Source organism: Glandiceps talaboti, chromosome 8 (genome assembly GCF_964340395.1).
Source record: "Glandiceps talaboti chromosome 8, keGlaTala1.1, whole genome shotgun sequence".
NCBI classification, from domain to species: domain Eukaryota; kingdom Metazoa; phylum Hemichordata; class Enteropneusta; family Spengelidae; genus Glandiceps; species Glandiceps talaboti.
In genome coordinates, this window is record NC_135556.1 from 23,203,341 (window position 1) to 23,228,620 (window position 25,280).

Sequence of the window (25,280 nt, forward strand, 5' to 3'; positions counted from 1 at the left end):
AGGCAGTTGTGCGCCAATCCTCCATGGAAGAGACTTTTCCAACATTCTCGAATTTACTCGTCCTTTTTCCATCTTTTTCCACATCGAAAGTGTCAACACAGACTGGATTGATGTTTGATGGTTAGGTTTAGTATCAGGATTTACCGATCACGTATTTATCTTTCTTTCATAAATCTATCTGTTGGTGGCTTTACTTTGATGCATTTCAGAAAAATGCGATGATATCAATTATTTATAAAAGTAAAAATCTTAGCATTTCGGAGTTCGACACACAAATACTTGTGTACAAATACTTCACAACATGTTATCATAATGCAGTCTACATGAGAGGTAAGTCGACACAGTAGACGATGGTGATTAAGATTTCTGTTTAGTTCCTGCAGTGCAGATTGTTGCGTCTTTTGATATGGTCCATGTAAAATGTTGTTGAAGCAGTCGACAATTTTGTAAGTATCGAACTCTTAAATTCTGGCTTTTATGAACTAAAAGAATGTGGGTGTAAAAGTGGCCAACGTATTCCATACATCCATTCATAATCATGCTTTGTCGAGGATGTATGAATTCCTTTCTTCAAGAAAATGTAAGCAATTACCTGAATGCAGTCAGTGTAAGCTTATTTACATAGATTGACAAGCATACAAATTTGTCTTTCAAACTAATTATACCTTGAACTATCATAGCGAAGTTGTTGTTATTAAAATTACATTCTATTGATGTTTTCGTCGTCTTGTAATCAAACTATTCTCAATTTGGAAAGTATATTCTTCATGAATCAACAGGGCAAAAGATAGATCGGAGAGTACGCTAAATTATTACATTATTCGTGATCAAGCAAGGTCCGCAATAGAAACATCACTTTTGTTTCCTATTTACCGTTCACAAATAACTAATATTACTGTCCGCATCTCAATTTCCTTTCTTAATGAAAAATTTAAGTAGTATGTAACACTAGATTCTGACCCAAGCGTACTATACTATAGTATCGATCAAACGCTTTAATTAACGACATTTATTATGAGACTAATATTCCATTATATTTGATGATAATACCAAGAAGGATTATAATTGAACAGTAACATTTTATTGACATTAAAAGACAGTTGATAACATTTATTCAAATATCGGTATGGATATATGCATCCTGCTCACAGAGAAAGCTAATTCATGTTATTGCCCTGGTTGCCAACGCAAATATCAAAAGAAGCCGTGTATTCGTGGATGTTGAAACCGGATACATTAGCAATGATTGTTTCATCAGTGGGTGGGAATATACAAAACAAGAAGAGTATTTGATATATTTTGAACTTGTATAGTTTATAGCTAGTGTTTAATAAGACTTACAAGAGCTTTTGCTTTTTGCAACCGGAAGGTGAAATTTGCATATGCTGAGAAAATCAAGATCATAAGCGAATTCATTATTTACGAGCGGATCTTCTCAACCCTCATTATACGATGCAATATGCTAAACTTTGAAAAAAATGGCGAAAGTATGATGTCTGTAGCATCTCATTGCAGGTAGCGCTATGGTCATTTGGGCGATTCCATTACAAGATGTGTAAATTCATCTTCGTGTGTGACACTATCAATTTCTTTTCAACACATTTATGAATGCTTCAATATCCACTGAAAAAAATATTTAAATTTAATGTATTTTCCATTCGTGTTTTATGCATTAAAGAAGTGTGATTTTGCCATGTAAATAAACTTACTATTCATATACCTCTACCCCAAATGCCAAGTATCGTGTTCCTTCTCTGCGCTGCACGTGCCGTAGCGTAGCAACCCGTTCACGTTCAGTGCCATCATACATGACCTGTGACGAGTTTGCTCGCATAATTTTGCGTATCATTCTTACAAATCCGAAGTAAATTAGACATAAGTCATTCAGAGTGACTATTGTTCAAAATAAACATAGCATGAACATGTTGAACCAAATATTACATGTATATACAAATGTAGATTGTAGTGGGTTGGTGATATCTATGAAATCTCGCTTCTAACTAGAAGCAAAGCCTTCTTCTTTAATAGTATTTTCTTCATTTTCTTCTTCATTTACTTTACAATTAATGCGTGCAAAAATTCAATATTCGAGAAACTGCGATGCTCATCGAATACTGTGATTACCGCAGCCATGTAGTATGATCATATATAAACAACACAACTTTAAGAAGTTAAACCCCAAGTTACTCTAGTATTTCTAATGCAAGTACTGAACATCTTTGGTTCGGGCGATTACATTAATTAGTTTTCTTATCTTTGTTGTGGAAAAGTTTGCAATACAGTTTAGCTATTCTTTACATGTAACTTCATTAAGTCAATTTCAATCTGAGTCGTTTTTCATTATTTATTAATAATCCTTTTAAGCAGACGAGTAGTAACATTTCTTTTCATGTACCGTGTAATCCTATAAAGACACGGACACAAAGACTTTGAGATTAAATGTCAAATACATCAATGTTGTTGAACTGTTTCTGATACTCTTAAAAAAATAATGTTCCCGTGGGATCAATCCATCACTGAATTTGTTGGAGGTTTCTTGGGAATTCTGACCCACCATTGTCGTTAAACTTGTTATTTAGAATAATAATAATACGTGTAATAACATCACTATCTAATGGACTAGTTACATTACTCAAATTAATGGCGTTGGTTTTTGTATCCTCATTTCTTCGGATAAATAATCCATTCATTTTATGATAGTGTTGACTATCAGTAGTATGTAGGAAAGTATGTACAAGTACATGACACATATTATATACAAAGTTACACTTGATTGAAAATGGCATAACGTTTGGCTAAACAGAGTTAAAAAGCGGTGAAGTTACAGGTCAAAGTAGCTGTACATGTCAGCTTCTGATGATTGATGTATATATTTTATCATTGTACTTTCGACGTCTTTCGTTCATGTTCTTAGCATTTTGTTAGTGTATATAATGCAATCCAATATCTGAGTTTAAATACCTTCTGCGTGAAAGAAAAATCTTCCCTTGTTTAAAGTGAAAGCCGAACACTATGCTGACTCTCAAAAGCTTACTGCCTTTCATTTCTTTGAACCTCAGTTCAGTTGTGCTAAAAACAGAGGCAGTTCGCAAAACTTATTGTGAAACATTTTATATTCATGGCAATGCTAATAATATGGTGAAAATCCATCGAAAAGCGAGTATCTTCAATTGAAATATCAAATTTCAAGAAAAACGTCACAATAGTGATAAATATAAAATCTAATATCATGTGTGTTGCACACCATTGAATGTCTAAATAGCTGATTGAGTCCCATTACTTTCAAATGGCATTTTCTCTTCCAGAAAAACAACTGAATTTGCTCTGTGGGAAAATGTTGAACAATAGGAGGTATATAACATCCTCCCAATACTGTGCCTACTACTATGATTATCTCTTCAATCTGCGTATAAACACATTTACACATTTTTGTAATTATCAAATGTTGTCATCCTAAGTCAATATGTCTTAAATAAAATTAGCAAAAGTGCACTACAGTGTCCAGTCGGCTCTTCAAATTACAAACATAATTGTAATAAGCTTAATTTTTATGACAACAGCGAAAATAGTATGACCGACTGACGGCAATATTGTGGATGTCATTGTTGTAGTTTCAACAATTGTCTTTCTTTTATATATTGCCTTTATACTTGTTTACTGTAAATCACAAAGTACACTCACAATTCTATCCAAAAGTGTGAAAAGGGATTTGTCACTGTAATCTTAGTTAGTGTTATCTACTGGTTGCATAGTGTAACTTTTCGTAACCAAGTAGACCCTCGTGGAAATGAAAAACTTTTCAAAGAGTCAAAAAGTTCGTAACAGCCAATCATTGTATGTGGTATTCGTATAGCACAAGTTAAACCTGTCCAGGTCGGCATGACTTCCAGATGGCTAGGAATATATATTCCACCATTTCATAGGTACTCAGTAGACTAGCTCCAAGACACAGTCCAAGCTGACCACCGAAATCAGCTGTAAAGACACATAAAATGTAACAAATGACTGCCATGTACTAATGTAGAGTTTACTACCAGTTAGGGTATGCCTCCAAGTATGTTCACACAGTCTGTCTATAATAGATACGTGATAGAGGGACTGTGGTTCGGCCCTTTTTAGGATAGAGGTCTGGCAGACACGCAATAGACACAGAATTTGCATGCATTTGCTGTTAAACTAAATGGAACTTTCAACTTTGTAATGTCTATTTTTCTGTAAGTTTTTACATCACGTGATATCAGACACAAAGTCGACAAAAGAAAGACGAGTATGGGCAAAAAAATGTCATAACCACATTGAAGTAGTTATACTCCTCTACGTCCCCCATTGTTTTAACAGTACTCTCTATTCCAGTTAGCGTGACACATTTCTGTTACCAGATCAGATTTTTACACAATGAAACCATCCCCAAACTTGTTAACATCAATGAAACTGTCCACAATCTTGTTAATTCAACTTTGAAAGTTATTAGTTTTGTACAAAAGATGATTATTTGTGTCATCCTCTGTCAACATAACTAAGATAATTAACACATATAACATAATTAATGATACACGGATATAGTAGTGAGCCGGTTTGAGTATTCATCTAAACAAAATACTCTATTCTCGAGCTCAGACTCTTAACATCATGATATGAATCATAATGTGTTGTTTAGAAGACGCCAATGACAAGAGCTATATCGAATCCTGGGCGTAAATAAAGCGTCGGTTTCACGATGATGGTAATTTTGGGAAATAAAAGACACCACGTGATTTTACCAGATAGTTTGCTCTGCCGAAAACTTACCTAGAAATGTGAGAAACTCGTATGCCGGTACTTGTTTGATGTAAAGGTAACTCATTTCTTCAAAGAAGATATCAACAACTGCGATGTCGCCGCTGTGGAAGAGAAGATATGAAACAGACCTCAATCAGTTGGATTTCTGAATATTTAGTTTATTGGCGTTTAACTTACAGTGTACCAGCATCATCATCATCATCATCATCATCATCATCATCATCATCATCATCATCATCATCATCACCATCACCATCACCATCATCATCATCACTAGTACCATGAAAACACACAATTCGGGGTCTCAAAAGCGTTATTACCCGCATTAACGGCCATTTTTGACTACTTACCGTAATTCTTCTTCAGTTAGGTTATATTCCATTGTTAAGAATTCTAAGACATGTTTTCCCGGGAATGAAGCAAAGCTTGAAGACACATGATAAACAATCTTTTCACATGCCAAGGGACACTCAAAATTAGTCATTTCACCTAAAATTGAAGAGTATATGTTGATGAACTGTATGTACACATATATGAAGTGTTTTCTTATGCATGTATAAGAGATCTCAGCTCTATGCAAAGTTTTCGAGTAATATGCAAATTTTGTCTGGTTGTTCATTGTTGTTACGGATATGGGAACAAATGAAGCACATAGGATATCAGACAAATGCAAATAATAAATTTTTTTGTTATAATATTTACATGTCTATTTTTTTTACCAGCGAAATTTCATAGCATTGTTTTCTTCTAACATTACATTACCTGTGATGTCTTCGAAGTGTTATATCACCATGATCGTCCATTTTTAAAAAAATACAAAGCAGTCGGATTGTTTGTAGACGTGTGTAAGGGGTCGAAGGTTTTTCTGTACCCGTCGACAAGTTCTCGCAATATTTTGATACACAACACAGCAAAGTACATACTTACGGGTAACCTTATCAACACAGTCAAACTTCTCGAATATGTTACACACTCGGTGTTCATTCCCTACATGGCAAAAATTAGAAAATGTGTACATTATGCTAATTCCTCAAATAAATAGAAAAGAAAGACATAAACAAATCAAAACTTTGGTCATATCATTACAAGACAGGATTGACGCCGATTCTTATCAATGTTGATGTTATGGAAACATAACAAATACAGTAAATGCACACAACTACCATACCATAACAGCAAAAAAGACATTATATTATACCAGTATATTGATGGCGCAAATCGAGCGATGTGATTGGTCTAGACATTGAACTAGCGCGTCTAAAATGAGCGATAATGCACAGTTGGCACGCGTCCAAATTTTGATGTTCACTGTTCGTCTACGAACGTTGTAGTCCGTGCAGGGATGAAACCAGAAAATGTTGCGTCCAATCTTGTTTCCGATATTTTCAATATACCAGTATACTATAATAGCGATAAACCAGACCTGGGAATGGTGTACCACTCGGTTTTGACCAGTGAACTCAATATATGCACACGAGTGCATATATTGAGTTCACTGGTCAAAACCGAGTGGTATACCATCCCCAGGGGGTGGTTTATTGCTTAAATATCAACGACAAAGCTACCATACGCAACAAAACCATAAATCAACTACATGTAAATGAGATCCAGGACACCTCGTCGATTTGTTTATGATTTGAGACTATATTGTTAAAATTTGACATGGCCTCAGTGATGAAATTTACGACACATATTTACATGCAGCGTACCTGGCATATACGGTTCTTGACAATGACATTTTTTCACGACTTCTGAGGAACGTTTCTCCATAAAACAATTGCTCTTCGTATACAAAAGGAAATGTGGGAGTTTGCCATCGCTACAATTACTCTCATGTGGATGTTTTTGGTTGTGTTCCTTTCAATGGAAAACGGATAAAATGTTCTCAACATGTAGGACCACGTTGTCAAATCATATGTTGACTGTTACTGCATGACATGTGTTTCTTGTCAGAAAGTTTGAAAGGCCTTCAAGGTGGTAAACCCTGGCTAACGTTTTTTTTGTCGAATGCAAAATCATTCAAGAAGACCAAATTAAAACAACAGAGAAATAGTCTGAAAAAAACACACAAAACATCCAGAAAACGCCGGTGTGTCTATCGCTTTAGCAAGAAAGACCAATTCTCTTTATGGTAGAACATGCATGTCGAACAAAAAATTGGTAAAAAAAATATGAGAGGAGATGAAACTAGTGTATTAACATGTACGAACCAAAACCATTTGAACTGCTAGAGACGTTTCGGTCCCAGGTGAGACAGATAGGCCATAATCAGTCACCAAGGGGACTTCTCCTTGACGGTGAAGTAATACCTAATGAATGTCAGAATGATGTAAAATATTAGATTTAACTGTCTGTCTGTCTGTCTGTCTGTCTGTCTGTCTGTCTGTCTGTCTGTCTGTATGTCTGTCTGTCTGTGTGTGTGTGTGTTTTTTTAAAAACTGTGATATTTTAAAGGACTTTTCAAACCAACCACATTACATTATCAAAGTGCGCTCAGAAATTTCAAGATAGCCTAGAGTTTTCAATGATAGCATTACAATGGTACATACAAGACCCTGACTGGAGGCATTCACCTCAAAACTGATTAAGTCTTCCAGTCTTGCAGTCTTGCACTGTCTTGCGATAGGAAAGTTGTATGACAATGGCCATATGATATTTACCTTAAAACCTGCCCCCAAGTTGGTTCCCAGAGAATACTCGTCTTGCTCAACGTTAAGGGTTAACCGAAGTCCATCCATGCTACCACCTTTACGGATGCTTAAGGGAGTGTATCCGTCAGATGCACCTGGGTCGTTGAATGTATAGCATACACCATAGTCCGTCATAGTTGTTGTAAAGTTTAGTTCTGGTTTGCATGGAATGTTCATCTCGCCACTTCGATAATGACATTGCAATACCGTACTAGATTTTTTATGTGCGGCGTCAAGTTCAAAGTTAGTACGACTATCGGATATATCCTTCAAATATCCCTCTGAAGGCATGTCAAGATTAACCTTAGCATATGGCGAAAACTTCTGCTTCAAAAGTTGCTCAAGTTTGGTACCTTTGATATAGCTTTTTCGGTATCTGTTGTAGTTGCAGATGGTGACGGCAGGGAACACCAATTCATCAGTTTGTTGAACTGATATCACCGTATTTACTGGGTACGAGGTATACTTCATACTAGCAATATACAGGTATGTTATCACCCAGCACGTGGCAACAAGTACTAAACACGAATAGACAAATCTACGATAAAAAGAATGAAATAATCTTTTTACACTTTCAGATACAAGGACATACATGAACAAACGTTATGTTATGATGTTCTTAGAAATCTGTGATGTAGACAGTAGACTTTGCTAAATGTTATGTCTTTCCTACAAAAAAACGTCTACGTTGAACTCTGAAATTCCACACTGTTCTACAACCGGTCATGTCCTCAATATACACAAAAAGAAAACCATAAAAAAAAATGCAAGTTCACTTAGGAACCAGTCAAATTAGGAAGGTACATCTGACGCAAGGATAGTATGTATAGGAATATTCCCCAGATCCTAACGAAGATTCTGGCACCGAGAAGTGTGGAATTCGGTGTGGAATGTAAGGAGTTTACGATTGGAACGGACAAGCCATAGGCAAGCCCAGACCAAGCGTAACATGTTGAGGAATAATAAAATCACCAGTACCCACTGTTCAAAATGCTAAATACTTGTATAGTTTTTGCTGTCGTAGGTAAAACAGGACGTACTTTGAACTTATTGCTAATTACTATATTGTCCCAGTGAACCGCATCTCCTGCATGACTATGTATTAATCATTCGTGGGTTATCGCCTTAGTGTAGATTCCCCTCTATGCACGGTATTAAAGTGTGGTGGCAGCGTGACCAAGCAATGTAAATAGCATGTCGGTGTATGGTTTGTGTGTGAAGCCATGGGTGAAAACAGAACAAAGTTTTTACCATGACAACACTTCGTCTGAAATATTCGTCTAGTATTGTGCGGTAACTATAGCGACTACAAGTGAGGTGTTTAATACATGAAGACATAGACAGTGCAGTGACGGTCCCCCCTCCACTGTCTGTGATGAATACATAATGCGTCCGTCTCTAATAATGAACAGAAATATTGTCACCTTTTATTTCTGTAGAAAATATTGTCACCTTTTATTTCTGTAGAAACAGCTAAACTAATGTGAATTTTATAAATTTTTAAAGAAAGTATTAGTGACGATGACTTGAGCAGATGTTATTATACACGTAATACAGCTTAGTGATATGACAGTCAAATGCAATTCTCAGCAGCGCTAGGTCTTATATTGAGATCTGTAGAAACAATTCTTGTATACATTGGTCACATCTCACATCACTATAGTGGAGTAACATGTAACATTCTACTGAGCATGATTGAAAAAAATGTCATGGGCCTTTGAGCCGATAACGTTAAACTCGTACTCCCCGATGTGTACTATCTGTTGATACACCTGCCCAAACAGTAATGTGTATTATACCAAGTAGTTTATTCAGTACATTAGCCCCCCCCCCCTTGTACAATATGAAAATCAATATAAATATACAGAAAACAATCGGAGTAGACTGTTTTTAGTGAATTAAATGTGTATGTAAAAGTGTATAAACCTACCTTCGTATATGATGTGTACTTGGCAAACCAATATAGCGAACACCGTGAATCGGAGTTATACTTGTAAACTCTTGGAACTGTGTCTTCGCAATCGTCAAGTTGCAAAGACTTCCTTGCTTGACTTCAACGTCTTCATCGTCCTCTACCACAAATGCTCTAATCATTTTAAGGGCACTAACAAAACGGTTATCCAGAGAGCTAACCTATAGTCAGAACATAGGAAAATAACCGTCACATATATAAACAAATACTCAAAACAAAGAAAACAAGCAGACAGGGGATAAGAAGCCAAAACGTATGAAAATGTGATACGAAAAAGCTTTTGAAATAAAATATATTCAAACATTCAGTGGCAGACTCATGTAGAATCCCGTGCAACTTGAAAACATAGCCCAAATTATCACTATAAACTTAGCTTCGTAAGCTGTGTTTTCTACAGTACGAAATTATTTGTTTCAAAATATGATACTCTGCATGCATTAAAACACAAGTACAATATTTGATAATCGTAACATATGATGTATAAGATGTTCAAAGCAAGACCACGAGTACAAGATCCTTGTATCGGCTTTCTAAAATGTATGAATAGCAATACTACATGTAATAATGTGGGGCAGTCACTGTTACTTACCAAACATTCTATATATCTGTGCTGAATACTTCTTCTCTCGTTAACAGCAAGTCTGGTAGAGTTGGTTGGCGTTAAGTATATGATATATATCATAAACAAAAAAATAACGATGCGTATCAAATCGAACCTGGTGTATATAAGCTAAGATAGTCCTAGTGATAACTATTTTGTCACCATATAACTTTGCTAGGAAGCATAATATTACGTATCAGACAGTGGTCCGCGCAGCGCAAAACTAAACCTGTGCTAGACTCCTCATGGCCTAACAAACACACCGTATAATACTAAACGTTAGGTTGTCATAAGAACTAATTACATACATGGATGCTACACAAATTAATTAACCGCTTAGTAGTTTGCGTTCACTTTAACAAATTACTTGCAGAACAATAGTGCGGGAAAGGGGTAACATGTGTTTTTAACTAACACCCACAGTTTTTAATTTCGTGATACTGTTACACTCAATCTCCCGAGTTTATTAGGGTTAAGTTGGATTTTCTTGACTTTGAAGTTGAAGATGAATTTGCATATTAAATAACTGAATAACTAAAAAAAGTATGTAAATACCATTGCATAATGCTTGTAGAGTGTGTCAATTATTGGAATACTACACTTTCTGATAAAATGTGGTCTTAATATTCATGTGCGGTTACTGGATGGAATAGTCGGTTGGGTTTAGTCGTTGAAAGATTAGACAGTGTCTGAATTAGATGTGGTATATACGGTATATCCAGAGGTTTTAGGTTAGTAGCTGAAAGTGTCATCAGTCTAAAAAAAATTCAAAGGTGAATAGACTCTCAAAAATTAACAAGCTAGTAGATCCATGTTGTTTGTCGTTTACTGGCCGTCAAATCTAATATTGTGTAGCTGCAAAGATAATTTAAACATCACTGACATATCGTATCGGTGAAGGTCATATTTCTGCAGCCTTACAAATGTTGAAGCCATAACATGACTTTTATAATTCCCATGATAATTATAACAACATTTAAACTCTGGTGACAATAAATTTCCAACGTTAATAATTCTAATTAAATTCATTTGTTTAGTTACTTTTCTAGGGTAGCTTTCCACAAAAATAATTAAATTGGGTTAATCTTCGCTATACAATATGAATAATTAATACTCATTGGTCTGCAGGGTGGTGGGCATCATGGCAGAATAATTAATATAGTTTTTCACCAAAAAGCAAACGCATGTTATGGACGCAGAAGTACCAGATATGCTATAAATGCATGGCCATTGGGCACATAACTAAATGTTGGAATGGGAATAAACTACGTAGAACGTATACATTGTTATACGAATTAGTCTATATTAAGTCACAACGTTTTTCCCACTGTTTCTTTCCCGGTTCCTATTCCCACAACGTATACGATAGTAATACAGAATGTCAGTTTTTATCTCAGACCACCAATTTAAAAACAAGGCCTGTGTTTTTATATAGCAATTTCCCACACTGCTCAAAATCGCTTTATAATTATTATCCCTGGGGCACAGAGCGGCAATTTATACATCCTCAACTCCCTGGGGAGCATACAATCTATTACAGTCATTACAGTAAGCGTATATGATTCAAACATTCACATTGCGACCTCTATCCTACCAGGTCCCCAATTATACAGCTGGGTTGACTGGTACACAAGTTAGCGTAGTTCAATTTTGCCCAAGGACTTTAGCCATTCCGAGAACCAACGGCGGCGGCGAGGCTCGAACCTGCAAGTTCCAAGCCGACCATTCTAACCACTTGACCATTATAAGTCCACAAATCCAATTTAAATAAAAATTTGTGTTTAACTTGAACTAATTAAATTCCATCCTTGTGAAATGTACATATTGCATGATTAAATCGAAAAGCGTGAAGCGTAGCTGACATTCTTTGTTCAGCCATAGATTAACTTGGTTCAACGTAAGTTCTTCCACCTAGCCTTTTAATACATGTATAATATACGCCACCCTTTACACTGTACTTGATTGGAAGAATGAGTATGCATATAGTAATTTCATTGGGCTCTATCATTTATGAAACACCAATAAGATTTGATAACGCTTGAAAGATAGTTTGTTTTCATAACACAGACAAACCATTAATTTATAAGATGATTAATTTGTAATTTGTCTAGGAAAGCATTAAACAGGACAGGAATGAGATCAATTATTCAAGCAAAGATATCAATGGATTATCAAATCTGGAATAAAGCGTATGACATTTCCGATTATTCAAATTAAATTCTCTGCAGTTTGGCCTTGTTAAGTTAAGTTGTAAGTAATGTGGTGTGTTAATGCTCTAATATTAATAGATACACTATTCGAAACCATGGTCTGAATCACAGACAAGAATCTATTCTTGTCTGTGTCTGAATCAAATATCTCCACGTCATTTTTAATCCAGTAGCAATTTTATTGGCTACATCATAATTAAAGCTTATCCGTAACTACTAGGACTGACAAATGGCAAATTCCGTGTCTTACATTGTAATTGTAAACACCAGTCAAGCTGCCATTACTCAGCTGGCGCGTTCTATTTGTCAATGTTCAACGTTGTTCATCACAACCACCGTACAGAATTCTGCATTTTTGTCCTTGATACATTGCGATCATTAAATAAATTGAGAAAATGAAACCCCAACAATATGATTATTTTTTATATAGAATATAAACTAGTGTTACAACATAAATCTAATGAAAGGTCAATATGTTAATTGCTCGTCAACTGAGTAACCAGTTTTGAAAATTATGCAGGTTTGGTGTTTTACTCATGCGATATGATATTTATTACACACCCTCAGGCCACTTCTAATGCAAAAGAAACAATTATATAGGTGCCGTGCACAGTGGGGATGTAGTAGTAGTCAAGTTGAAATGTTGATTATCAGTTTGAAAGTAAACAATTGCAGCCATCAAAAGCATCAAGTCCATGTGTAATAGAAGCCTGTTTTTACTGAACTGTGAAAGAATAGCAATGCTTATCACTTTTCAATGTGATTGGGTAAAGGATCCTGCTGTGTTTATTATATTGTTTCTCTGTTATTGTTAGTGTAAACTCGAAAGATATATATCGTTGTGTCAAAAAACGTAATGTCCGATGAGTGAAACACCACACCTACATAATTTTAGCTATAATGTTACATGTATGTATGTACTAACCAGAGAAACTGCTAATAAAACATATGATGGAAGATATGCCACTCAGATGTATACGATAGAACATCAAAGTTCTATAAACCTTCCGAAATAGACACAATACGTGTTTACGTTCATGTGGATCATTTAGAGATCAAGTAATGAATATGCATCGGTCTGCATCAGAAAATGACGTAACATTGTCAACGATGGAAATAAAACACGTTATCAACAAAATATTTTAATCATAACACTTGTAACATAAAATACGTCTTAAGGGTCTAAGGGGGGGGGGGGGTGTCCGAAAAGATCGAATTGATTTGCATCGGTATCTTCACACATCCCTAAGAAGTTCACTACAGGTAGTAATGTTTTAAACCACGTGTTCGATTCTGTCGGTAAAAACAAGAGAATTCCAAAATGTTAGACAAATGTATATCGCCATTTGATTAATTAATTTGTCATGTCTGTTTCATTCGTTTGGTTTGAAATGAGTGTCTCATATCCACATGAAAGAACATCGCAATGATTTGTGGTAATTAATTGGCAATTACAATCTCCCATGATAACTTATTATATACAGGAAAAATAAATTTTGATATATAATTATGGCGTCTTCATCCTTATTGAGAGAGCATCAAGGTCAGACGTTTTTCCGTGGATTATTTGCTGTACAATTATTGGTGCGCGTATTTGTCATTTCTCGCTCTCTATCTATATTGTATTACAGACTCTATTTTAACTTTTGTTAGCATTCCATTCGATTGAATGTGACAGCCTTCAATTGACAACTAATTATATTATTCTAGGGATGGTTCATCTTTATGGACCTTCATTGTCTGCTTTCATGTTTCCTAATTTTATCTCAGGATATAATATTTTAAACTCAAGATTTCCACTCAGTAGCATAGCAACCAATTGCATCACGCACCAACAATTATGAAATATATGGTGTCAGGTAGGCTTGTTCTAGCAAGTACTCCTAACTATAAAATATTTGTTATTCCACTGAACATAGCTGTATTCAGCTTCAATTACAGCCCATTTTAAGTTACCGTTCACAGACTCTGTTTGATACAACCACTCAGAAACCAATAAGAAATATGCATATTCTACACTAAGGTAGCAAGATTGAAATTTCTTGCTAAATGTTTTTTCTATTATGAATTAAAGCACTTAAACGTATTGCAACTAAACGCAGACATGCTGGCGCCAACGTTTTATTTTGATGTCTGCATTTAATGTCGGCATGGTGACGCTTTAGATCTGAGTCATTTCATTTAGACAAAGTGTCCAAAGAAACTTTATTCTTGCAATCTTGCTACCTTAAACTCTAGCATGTGCACGGTCCTATTGGTTTATGTGTGGTTGTTGGAAACAAAGCTGGTGAACAGTAATGGATTGTGTGCTCCCCGGGGAGCTGAAGAAGACTAAAGGGCCGTTGTGCCGTTCTGATCATAGCCAGGGGTAATAATTGTAAAGCGCGTTGAGCATGGCGTGGGAAAGCGCTATATAAGAACCCAACATTATTATTATTATTATCATTAATATTTGTGGCATGGCACATTGTTCTTGGTATAAAACAATTTGCCACCAAAGATGTATACACTAAGAATGTCCCTGATTCCATGTTCTACCAATACTTAAGACGTCCAGTTTGAAGATATACTAAGTGACCATCCAAACCTCTTAAACTTTTTAATTCTAAAATCAGCGAGAAAAATAGTTTAGCAGGATTTGATATGACACGAAAGTATACTTGGTTGTCTAACAAATATTGGAAAACAAATTGTCCAGTTTGAAAACAACTTCTCCTCTGATGGTGGTCGATGCTCATCTAAAAGAATAATCTACGTACCTTTGAAAATTACTTCCCACTTAAGATTTGATCCAGTTTTGGGAATGGTGTCAGTTTCATCGTTTTGTTTCTATTCTGCTTTTGTCCAGAGTAATATAATGACAAGATTGACTTTTAGACCAAACATCGTGAAAATGAATATATATATATATATATATATATATATATATATATATATATATATATATATATATATATATATATATATATATATATATATATGTATATATATATATATATATATATATATATATATATATGTATATATATCATAATGTTACCATTATATGCACAATCTACTGTTCAATAGCATGTCTAAAAAGAATCGTCGATGAAACATTCTATTACGCTATTAAACAACAAAGAACGCACTGAATTGATCCCCATAATTCATGATTAATAAAGTCTCGCGAATTAAAGCAATAAATTGAGAGTGTTTACACAAAGATTTTGATTACAATAACGTAGGTACCAAGCCGACCCCAATTACTCATGTGATCTCGCACACATGCCATTTTGGCTTTGTCTTCTATGATTAAATCCCCGGAGATTGTTACCATAGCAACATTATCAATTCTATTACTTGTTTAGGTTGCTACTAGATTGCAAATCATGACATCGGACGGATGGTGAGTATTCGTAAGTTGGAGTTGCTCGAGTATCTCCCGTTTCCAGCGTCTGTTTCTGTGGAAATCCACTGGCGACCATTACAAATTTGACGTGAATACAAAGGATATTTGATGTATTTAATGACAGCACGGCATACCTTAAGGAACACATGAGGTAGTATCCACGTGTTGGTGTTGTATCGCTATTACTACCTTACGGTAACATTTCTTATCACTGCTATCGACCACTATCTACAGATTTGGAATGACTTCGCAATCACCGAAAAAGAGCCAAAAAGTGAGACCGTTGCAAATAGCACAATCAACCGGGCCAGAAGAAAATGGCGTATGTGTCAGATTTAGACATAAGGCTCGGGACTTTATGTCAGAAACATCTTTACATGGCGCTAAAAATATTGTGGACACCAGACAGAACATTGTACGTCGGTAAGTTCACTACTGTACACATAACATTGTACGTCAGTAAGTTCACTATACTGTACACATCACAGGGGCGTGTAATATTTCATAGATTGTTGTTTTCTTATTGCTTAGAATGCCGTTTACTTAGGAAAATATCGTACGAATCTTGCTGCTACAAATGTATCAATCTCTATACTACGAAGAAATAGTCTCTTCCCCTTACATGTAGGAATATATAATCAAAAGGTTGTTATATTTAGTCTGTAGACCTGGAAAACACTTAACATTGTACGTCGGTAAGTTCACTATACTGTACACATAACATTGTACGTCGTCGGTAAGTTCACTATACTGTACACATAACATTGTACGTCGGTAAGTTCACTATACTGTACATATAACATTCTTAGCATTGTTACATTGATATGGGAAAATATTTCATACAATTAATAGTAAAAAATAATCGTTATGGGTTTTGCGGACCGAGGTTGTACGGCGGAAGGGCCTGACTTTAGGAGGACCCGCATACGTAACCTGTATAGGTAAGCAGTACTACCAAGGTCCGCAAAACACATATCCGGGCCGTAAATGTTTTATCATATACCCCATGTCGTGGTACGGAAACATCATTTGAATCACATAATCACATAAATTGGCACTGAAATATTATTTTATTCGCAGAAACGTCATAATAGTGAAGACATTAACAAAACCAGATCACTGCGCGAACGGATATCGATGAGCACACCACTTGCCATATTTTGGCCGTGATGATACGGAAAATTATTGCCCGGGTTCGATGCGCGTACTCTCCATTGGAATCAATACTAGGTATACGATAATTTTGATTATTAATAGCATTGTTAACACTCTCAGGGATATGTTGTACAATCTGCTATGACCTCGATGTGCAGCCAAACTTACAATAGCTATTTACTGATAAAAATATTATAATTAAGATTGAACTTGCTTACTGTCCTTGACGATAATGTATGTAAATCGAAAGAACCAAAAATGTAGTAAGCCACAACAACCAGGGAGAAAATATTGAGAATATTAAAACCAAAATGTCAGGTAACGATTTTACAAGTTACAGTTCCTTGAAGCTTGTTCATCGTGAATAAAGTTGTGACTAGTTTTGCTTTTTTAAGGTGATTCTAAATACAACGTTCACTATTGCTATTTTGCTAGACGACATGTTCTTAAAAGGTATTCTGGTTTTAATATATTAAAAAGTGTTTGCAACCACCTTAAAGAAAACAGTTTTTCAGTCGGTTCCCGTCGGAGATACTTTGAGGGTTTTCGAGTATTTCCGGTCCCACCGAGACCACGCAATTTTCTGACGTCACAGAGAGACTATAATTGCAGTGAGGCTGTGACGAGCCTAATCAACAGGTGACTAAAACTCAATAACGTTGTAAAAAATGAGTTACTTTTATTATTGATAGTATTATTATTATTTTATGTAATAGAAGCCAACACAGTAGACAACTTCATTTTTGCAGCGCTTGAAGAAGGTAGTTTTAGAGTTTTTTCTCTGTGAATTGTTGTGCAAGAAGTTTCTCCATATAAGTAGCATATTTAAAAAAAATATACATGTAATTTATTCTGCAAATATATTCTTCTTTGTTTTTGAACGAACAGCAAGCTATTATTTAGATAAAGTGTGTATGATATCAGGAAGTGTTGTGGGGCCTTAAACGTTGTTTCAATTACTTATCTTGTTTACTGCATTTTCTAAAGTATTGCTGGTGTCATTGATTGATATGATCGAAAAACGTTACACAATGTAACACGTACAGCATGACGGCCTGACATCTGTTACTCACTCTTACATGTTATATACGTAACAAACACATAATAGAGGTTAAACAATGACGGATTATGATACTTAAAGTTGATTTTAATCATGATATTTATTACTTCAATGAAAAAAAATGAAAAATTGAATCCTTAATGATTGATAAGAAATGACACCCAGCTAGATACGGTTTAGAAAATTCGACCTTAATACTAACTATCAAAGGTGATAGTCAAATGAAATTACAATAAATATTCCTGACGGAATAGGTTATGCTCTTTGGGCGGGAATCATGCGGTGTATTTCAACCGATGTATCGCTTAATATACAGGTAAATATCCCACAGCGGTGATGAATATAGTCTAGAACACAGAGTGATAAATAGGCTTGCTAAAATCATTTTATTTTCTATTACTACTGTGGTTAGATTACTGTGGGTTGTCTTGGTGATTGGTTTATCGACATGGTTGTTGATTACGCTGTACAACGAAGTAAAGGTATATCTTGAATACTCTGTGACTACTGTAATCAGTGTCAAATACACCCCGTTTATAGAGTTTCCTGCAGTGACGCTGTGTAACTATAATCGTTATCGTAAATCGGTTATAGGAGGTACACCAATATATGAACTAATGGAGAAGATGTTTTCATCGGGAAGTCTAGATCCAAAACCTAAAGTCGACTTTGATTGGTCATTACTTGAGAATTCAACGGCGACAACCAATCGTAATGGCTTTGAAATGGAAGCAGCTCACCAGAAGGAACAACTTATACAGGGTTGTCGGTTTACAGGGGGTGAATCAGGAAGGCATTGTGGACCGGAAAACTTTACAGCTGTTTTCACACAGTTCGGTGTATGTTATACCTTTAACAATGATCCTGACAATCAACTCAAAGTATACGAGATGGGTTCTCGTACTGGGCTTCGATTAAGGTTGTACACACAAGAAGATGAGTACACATACGGGTTACGAACCGGCAGTGGCTTTAAGGTAAACAGATGAAATTATTACTTAATCTACGGGACTAAAATTTAATGTGGTATGTAAAAGAAACATCTTTGCTTAAAAGTTTCAATCCCAGATTCTAGCATTACTGTTACCTTTGTATTTGATCCGTGCAGATTACAAAAGTACGTAGGACCAATCTTTTGTACTTGTTCTACTTGTTCTACAGCTCTGTTAGACAGCTGTGTTTCAGACCTAAAGTCTAACCCTCAGCCAAAGTGTCCAGTTCTAATTAGGATTAAAATTGAGTGAGAAAAACTTTCTGCCAGACTTAGATCTATAGAAAAGGTTGACCCTTTACAAAAGAATAATCCCTAGTAATCTATATTGGGCCAGTAATAAGATAAACACTAATGCGAGAATCTGGGATTGAAACCCTAGATTTTGAATAGAACTTGTTCGTTCACATAATATGTCTTCATAATGAGTGTGCAATAGTAAGATACCTGATGATGATGAAACAACAACAACAACAACAACAACAACAACAACAACAACAACAACAACCACACACACGTACTTATTTACGTTTTGGTCATACTTGGAGAAATAAATAACTATTCCCCAAAATAAACAAAATCACAATACAATGCCATTGTTAGCCATGTCTCTTTCGGAATCAAAGTCAGGAAAAGTGACAAGTCTGTTTCATATCTTTAGAAACGTTCAGTCATAAAAGAGTTGTTTCATGATACAAAGAGAATCTATAAATACTGAATGGTGTGCAAGTTTCGTTTCAAATATATACAATACTAATCAAAGTGTTAACAATTTATGGCTATATTTATTTGTATGATAAAAAGTTTCACAAAAGTCTTCCATGATTTACGTCAGAGATCACACAACATCAAAGAATGTTTGATTAATAGATCTTTTTAAGAAATGCATTATAGGTATATGAATTGACAAAATGCGTTAAGTCTGTGAAATGTACTATGATATATGAGCAGACCTCATTTCAAACTTAATTATGTTTTTTAAGTAATGTTCTTATTTCAATCTTTAGATCAGGATATCCAATTTATGAAGTACTTAAAATATTAATGGGCTTAGATGCTATCAAGAGATACGTCACATTCACTAGAGAATTGGTCAAAGATACCTCTCAAATAAAAACAGTATTTTTAATTAATTTGATCAAATTATTTAGTCAAGTCTGCATGAGTAATATATTAAACATTAACAGAACCCATTTGTAGCACAGTATAAAAATCAATCTGAATAGAGCACAGAATTCGAATTAAAATGTAATTATTTATGAAATATTACGTTTATCTACAAAATCAACACAATTGTCGGGCTGAAAAAATGTTCCCTGTTGCTGTAACAAGCAACAAACAAACAAACAAACAAACCTACCATAAAAGTATGTAAAGTACTAGTAGTTAAATCAAAATTCATCTATAAGTCAAAAACAAGCCTCGTTACTCATGAAGCTACCTGATCTGATTTCAAATGATTAAGTTTTTTTTCAAAATTACCAATTTCTTTCAAAGAAACAGTAACCGTTACTCTCATACATTAAATTCTTTCTGTTCAGCTAATTCTCCATCCGCCCGGCTATGTTCCAATGGTCAATCGTCTTGGCTTTGCTATACCCACAGGTGTCGAAGCTTTAGTTTCCGTAAAAGTCAAAAAGGTAGGTAGGAGTTCAAAATGTGTTACTGACTTTCGCCTCTTTTACTGAGTTACATGTATAAACACGTTTAACAACACCAGAAATGTACGTTGTAGCGTAGACGTCTATAAGTGATATAGGTCTGTGAATATACTAAACTAAACCTTCGAAACTGTCGGCCACATGGCAAAATTCGAATCCAGTGTTTGTTGTATGACACGTATTTCCCACTGTAGTTAATATGGCAGTTTCACACGCAAGTTTTATAACCACAGACATCGAAAACTGTATAAAGTTTGACTTAAGTACTACAATAGTATGGAGTTTAACGCGCAAGTGAAGCCTTCCACACCTTTTCAAGGCCGTCCTCAATGAACACTGTCAAAATGTTAAACTTGAGAAAGGCTTCATCAAGTCATGTCATCAGATGGAGTTCTCACCGACTATATATATATATATATATATATATATATATATATATATATATATATATATATATATATATATATATATATATATATATATATATATATTTTTTTTTTTTTTTTTTTTTTTTTTTTTTTTTTTTTTATTCATATGTTCTAACAAAACGTTGTTTATTTTCAGACAGAAAGTTTGGAATCGCCCTACCAAACCATGTGTAACAGAACACCACTAACACATTGGCCTAAATATTCTTACGTTATGTGTTGTCTGGAAATGCTGACTAAATCCATCGTCAAATTATGTGGTTGTAAAGAACCATACATGCCAGGTATATTGTATTATTATTACAAACATGTATTTTGTTCTCAGTGACACTTTACTGTATTCAATGTATTTAAAGGTAGCATACGCAACGCATGCTGTACATGGTGATATTATTAATGTATTAATGCATGGTTAGTAGTACATGGTGATATTAATGTAGTGCTGCATGGTTAGTAGTACATGGTGATATTTATGTAGTACATGGTGATACATGTATTTATGTAGTACGTGGTGATACATGTATTTATGTAGTACATGATGATATTGATGTAGTACATGGTGATACATGTATTTATGTAGTACATGGTGATACATGTATTTATGTAGTACATGATGATATTTATGTAGTACATGGTGATACATGTATTTATGTAGTACATGGTGATATTTATGTAGTGCATGGTGATACATGTATTTATGTAGTACATGACGATATTTATGTAGTACATGGTGATACATGTATTTATGTAGTACATGGTGATATTTATGTAGTACATGGTGATACATGTATTTATGTAGTACATGATGATACATGTATTGATGTAGTGCATGGTGATATTGGTGTAGTACATGGTGATATTGATGTAGTACATGGTGATATTGATGTAGTACATGGTGATATTGATGTAGTCCAGTAAAGCTTATTGTTGCCTTTCGTACACTTCTACTGATTACGCTATCAATTTACACATTATTACAAACAGCATCTCGGTAAATTATTCAACTTCGAAATCTTGTAAAGAAGCCTTGTGTTCGGCCATTTTCGAGACTGCTTGTGTTCGGCCATTTTCGAGACTGCCTGCAAGGGTGTATGGGAAATGTTTTTATGACATCACAACTATCCTAATATCTTATTCTGACAAATACAAAGAGTGCCTAGTCAAGCTTTTGAAAAGAAAAAGATTTACTCGGTTTGTCTCCATGAGATACCTTGCTGCCCTACTCATAAATTTGAATTTCAGCGTATACTGTACATTTGCAGGACCAACGAATGTCTGCACCTTACAGAAATCCGTGGAATGCGTAATACCAAACATTGATGGTAATTACTGGAATCCTTCATTGTTACCATATCTTAAATTATTTTTAATTTAATTAAATTTTAAAATTGATTTAATATTTCAATAACAGAAAATGATTGGCATATCAAAGTGTAACTCTTATTAACATATATAACAGGCAAGAGAATATTATTGTTCAGTTTTGAGTGTTTAACCAAGAAACATCATTGAACCCTTCAAGAGGTGCATACACTAAGACATGTCCAGATGGCTATGAATATACGATCCCATTTCAGGTATAAGTGTGTACTAATTCTTGATATCGGTTTTTATCTATTTAGTACAGACTGTGAAGTAAAATAACTTCTACCTCAGTAAACTGTTTTTAATTTCTACACAGTAAAGTCACATGAAAGCAGTACACTGTGTAATATCAGTTGTGAAGAGACTTTCTACACGTCTAGGATAACGTATGCAAATTTCCCTTCCAAAGCATTTATCGATGTCTTCACCGCGAAATATAGTGCAACGAAGGAGTACTTAAGGTAAAGTACGGGTTAATGTGTCAGGTGTATTATGCACTTAATGATCACTGTACTTACTCTACCCCACTTTACATGAGTAAACCTTTGTTCCACGAGTACATTATCTACACCATTGCATCTACATTTTGGAATATTGCACTTGCAATATCCAGATGCTGCACTGGTACGATACAATATTAAGACAATATTAAGACACTATAAAATATGTGCATTCGAAAAAAAAATTAATCAAAATTTTGAATAAATAACATATGTAAGTTTAAAGCATCATTTATTTTGCACACGTCTTAGACATAGATGCAACAATTGTAGTGTGTTTTTAGCTTTTTAATTTTTGTACTTTTCATTCTTCCGGGGTTTGCATTCAAAACTAACTTTAGTACACGAATCCACGAACAATAAAAAGGTCAAAACAAAACCCTAATACAATTGCATATGAAACTAGTTTCTAACTGTCAAAGGGTGAAATATGGATCGACTTGACAATAATACCATGTGGCTGTACACGTACACCCAAACAAAATAATGTCCAAGACTGTAGCTAACAATCACGTCAGTGAAATCACGTAAGATTTGAGGCACGCACAACCGGTTTCAAGTTTTATGGACAAAAATAAAATATTCAGAAGGTGACGTAAACATTTAGAGGACACGAAGATTAAATTTTACTCACCAGTCTGTTCTTGAATCATGGAGAAGCCAAACAAGATCATTATCTACAAATGCCAATCAACGTATAGTGCCCACGGTATAACTCCTCTCACATCAAAATCAAATTCTGAAATCACAAAACTGATAGAAACACGTGTTCCACAAGTTCCAGATGGTCGAAATAAATTGGCCAATCACTAACCTGTTGCACGCAATGACTTTCTAATTTGTGAACATATCCTTAAACCCGATTGGCCAATTAATGACCACACACAGGTGTGTTTGCTGTCCATTCAAAAATCCTAATCTTCCCAACACTTTCAGTAGAGTGAAGATTCATTTTTTTGATGGTGTTATTCAGCTGCATGCAACTATATTGGGCCAAGGAATGTTATATTTAATGATAAGTATTGTAAGCTGCTATGGTATGAACTCGATCGAGTCGGGCTATAGTGCAGATATTGTACTAAATCCCTTCACTCGTTCATGAACCATTACAGAACCAACCCCCTATAAAGTATCATGCAATATTTATGTGACACTGTATGCAATGAAAATCAATGGTGTAAAATTGTCATTTCAGCATTTTACCGCACTGTAGCTACAGTTCAAGTCATATACAACTGTCCAGCAACAGTGTGCGTATTGTCCATCAACTGTGTGTGTATTGTCGAACTACTGTGTGCATATTGTCCAGCAACTGTGTGTGTATTGTCCAACTACTGTGTGTGTATTGTCCAGCAACTGTGTGTGTATTGTCCAACTACTGTGTGCGTATTGTCCAGGAACTCAGTGTGTGTGTATTGTCCAACTACTGTGTGCGTATTGTCCAGCAACTGTGTGTGTATTGTCCAGCAACTATGTGTGTATTGTCCAACTACTGTGTGTGTATTGTCCAGCAACTATGTGTGTATTCTCCAACTACTGTGTGTGTATTGGCCAGCAATTATGTGCATATTGGTGCAGAAATTGTAAATAAGACAGTCCCCACACAATAGTAAATCACCGATTTTTTGAGTTAACACACTTTAATTATAGGTGAACAGGAGATATTGGAGGCATCGGCCATGTGTGTCTGCATGCTCGCACACGTTATATCATCGGCATGTTCTACCCTTTGGAGCCAAAATTTCCCACAAATTTTACATTTATATTATGCGAGTCCATATTGTGCGATTTCTCTGTTATTATAGGAATAACTACGCCGATGTTATAGTATTTGCAGAAGATTTAAGCTACGAACACACCAAGTTTGTACCAACAATGACAATACAATCTTTATGGAGTAAGTAGAAGATGTATACTATGAACACATCAAGTTTGCATGAACGATGACAGTCTTACTGCAGTATATTATTTATTGGAGTGGCATGCAACATAAAAGTATGCCATAATCTTTATGGAGTGAATAAAACTTTGTCATTGATTTATTTGAACAGTCGATCAATCGATTTATCTGGGACGACTTCAGCTTTTCATTTTATATATTCAACTACTACCACGTGTTTTTCTGTGTTTTCCCCTCTAGGTACCTTCGGAGGTCTCATGGGTTTGGCTCTCGGTGCCAGTATGGTAACAATGGTAGAATTCATAGATTTCTTGCTATTTTGTGGGTTTAAAAGGTCATAGGTCATGATAAAATGACTACTACGTTTTGAACTAAATTTATCAATGTGTTATTAAAGAACACATAAACATTTTTATATTTAGTAGTGTGAAAATAATAGTACATGTATTATTGTAACCTCAATTGATATTACTTCAGGTTTAATTCTGGCTAACTTTTTTAAATCGGTGTTGTCATATATCCGTGACATTCAGACACTGTAGTATACTATGTGACTAAGAAATGAATACGAATTAAT

The 25,280-nt window shown here is 35.0% G+C and overlaps 3 protein-coding genes across 3 annotated transcripts; 1 reads left to right on the forward strand and 2 right to left on the reverse strand.

Moving 5' to 3' along the window:
- Nucleotides 1-3,827: 3,827 nt before the first annotated feature.
- On the reverse strand, nt 3,828-5,182 carry LOC144438516 (acid-sensing ion channel 1B-like). Its single transcript, XM_078127575.1, has 3 exons — nt 5,130-5,182; nt 4,789-4,880; nt 3,828-3,975 (listed from the first exon to the last, which is right to left on the reverse strand). The coding sequence occupies exons 1-3, from the start codon at nt 5,159-5,161 to the stop codon at nt 3,860-3,862; spliced, it is 240 nt and encodes a 79-aa protein (XP_077983701.1). The 5' UTR covers nt 5,162-5,182; the 3' UTR covers nt 3,828-3,859.
- A 2,071-nt stretch (nt 5,183-7,253) lies between these two features.
- LOC144439394 (acid-sensing ion channel 3-like) lies at nt 7,254-9,563 on the reverse strand. Its single transcript, XM_078128681.1, has 2 exons — nt 9,400-9,563; nt 7,254-8,007 (listed from the first exon to the last, which is right to left on the reverse strand). The coding sequence occupies exons 1-2, from the start codon at nt 9,561-9,563 to the stop codon at nt 7,254-7,256; spliced, it is 918 nt and encodes a 305-aa protein (XP_077984807.1).
- Nucleotides 9,564-15,884: 6,321 nt separating this feature from the next.
- Nucleotides 15,885-25,044, forward strand: LOC144439395 (bile acid-sensitive ion channel-like). The gene is made up of 5 exons (XM_078128683.1): nt 15,885-16,066; nt 18,271-18,835; nt 20,391-20,489; nt 21,075-21,222; nt 24,944-25,044. The coding sequence occupies exons 1-5, from the start codon at nt 15,885-15,887 to the stop codon at nt 25,042-25,044; spliced, it is 1,095 nt and encodes a 364-aa protein (XP_077984809.1).
- Nucleotides 25,045-25,280: the final 236 nt, after the last annotated feature.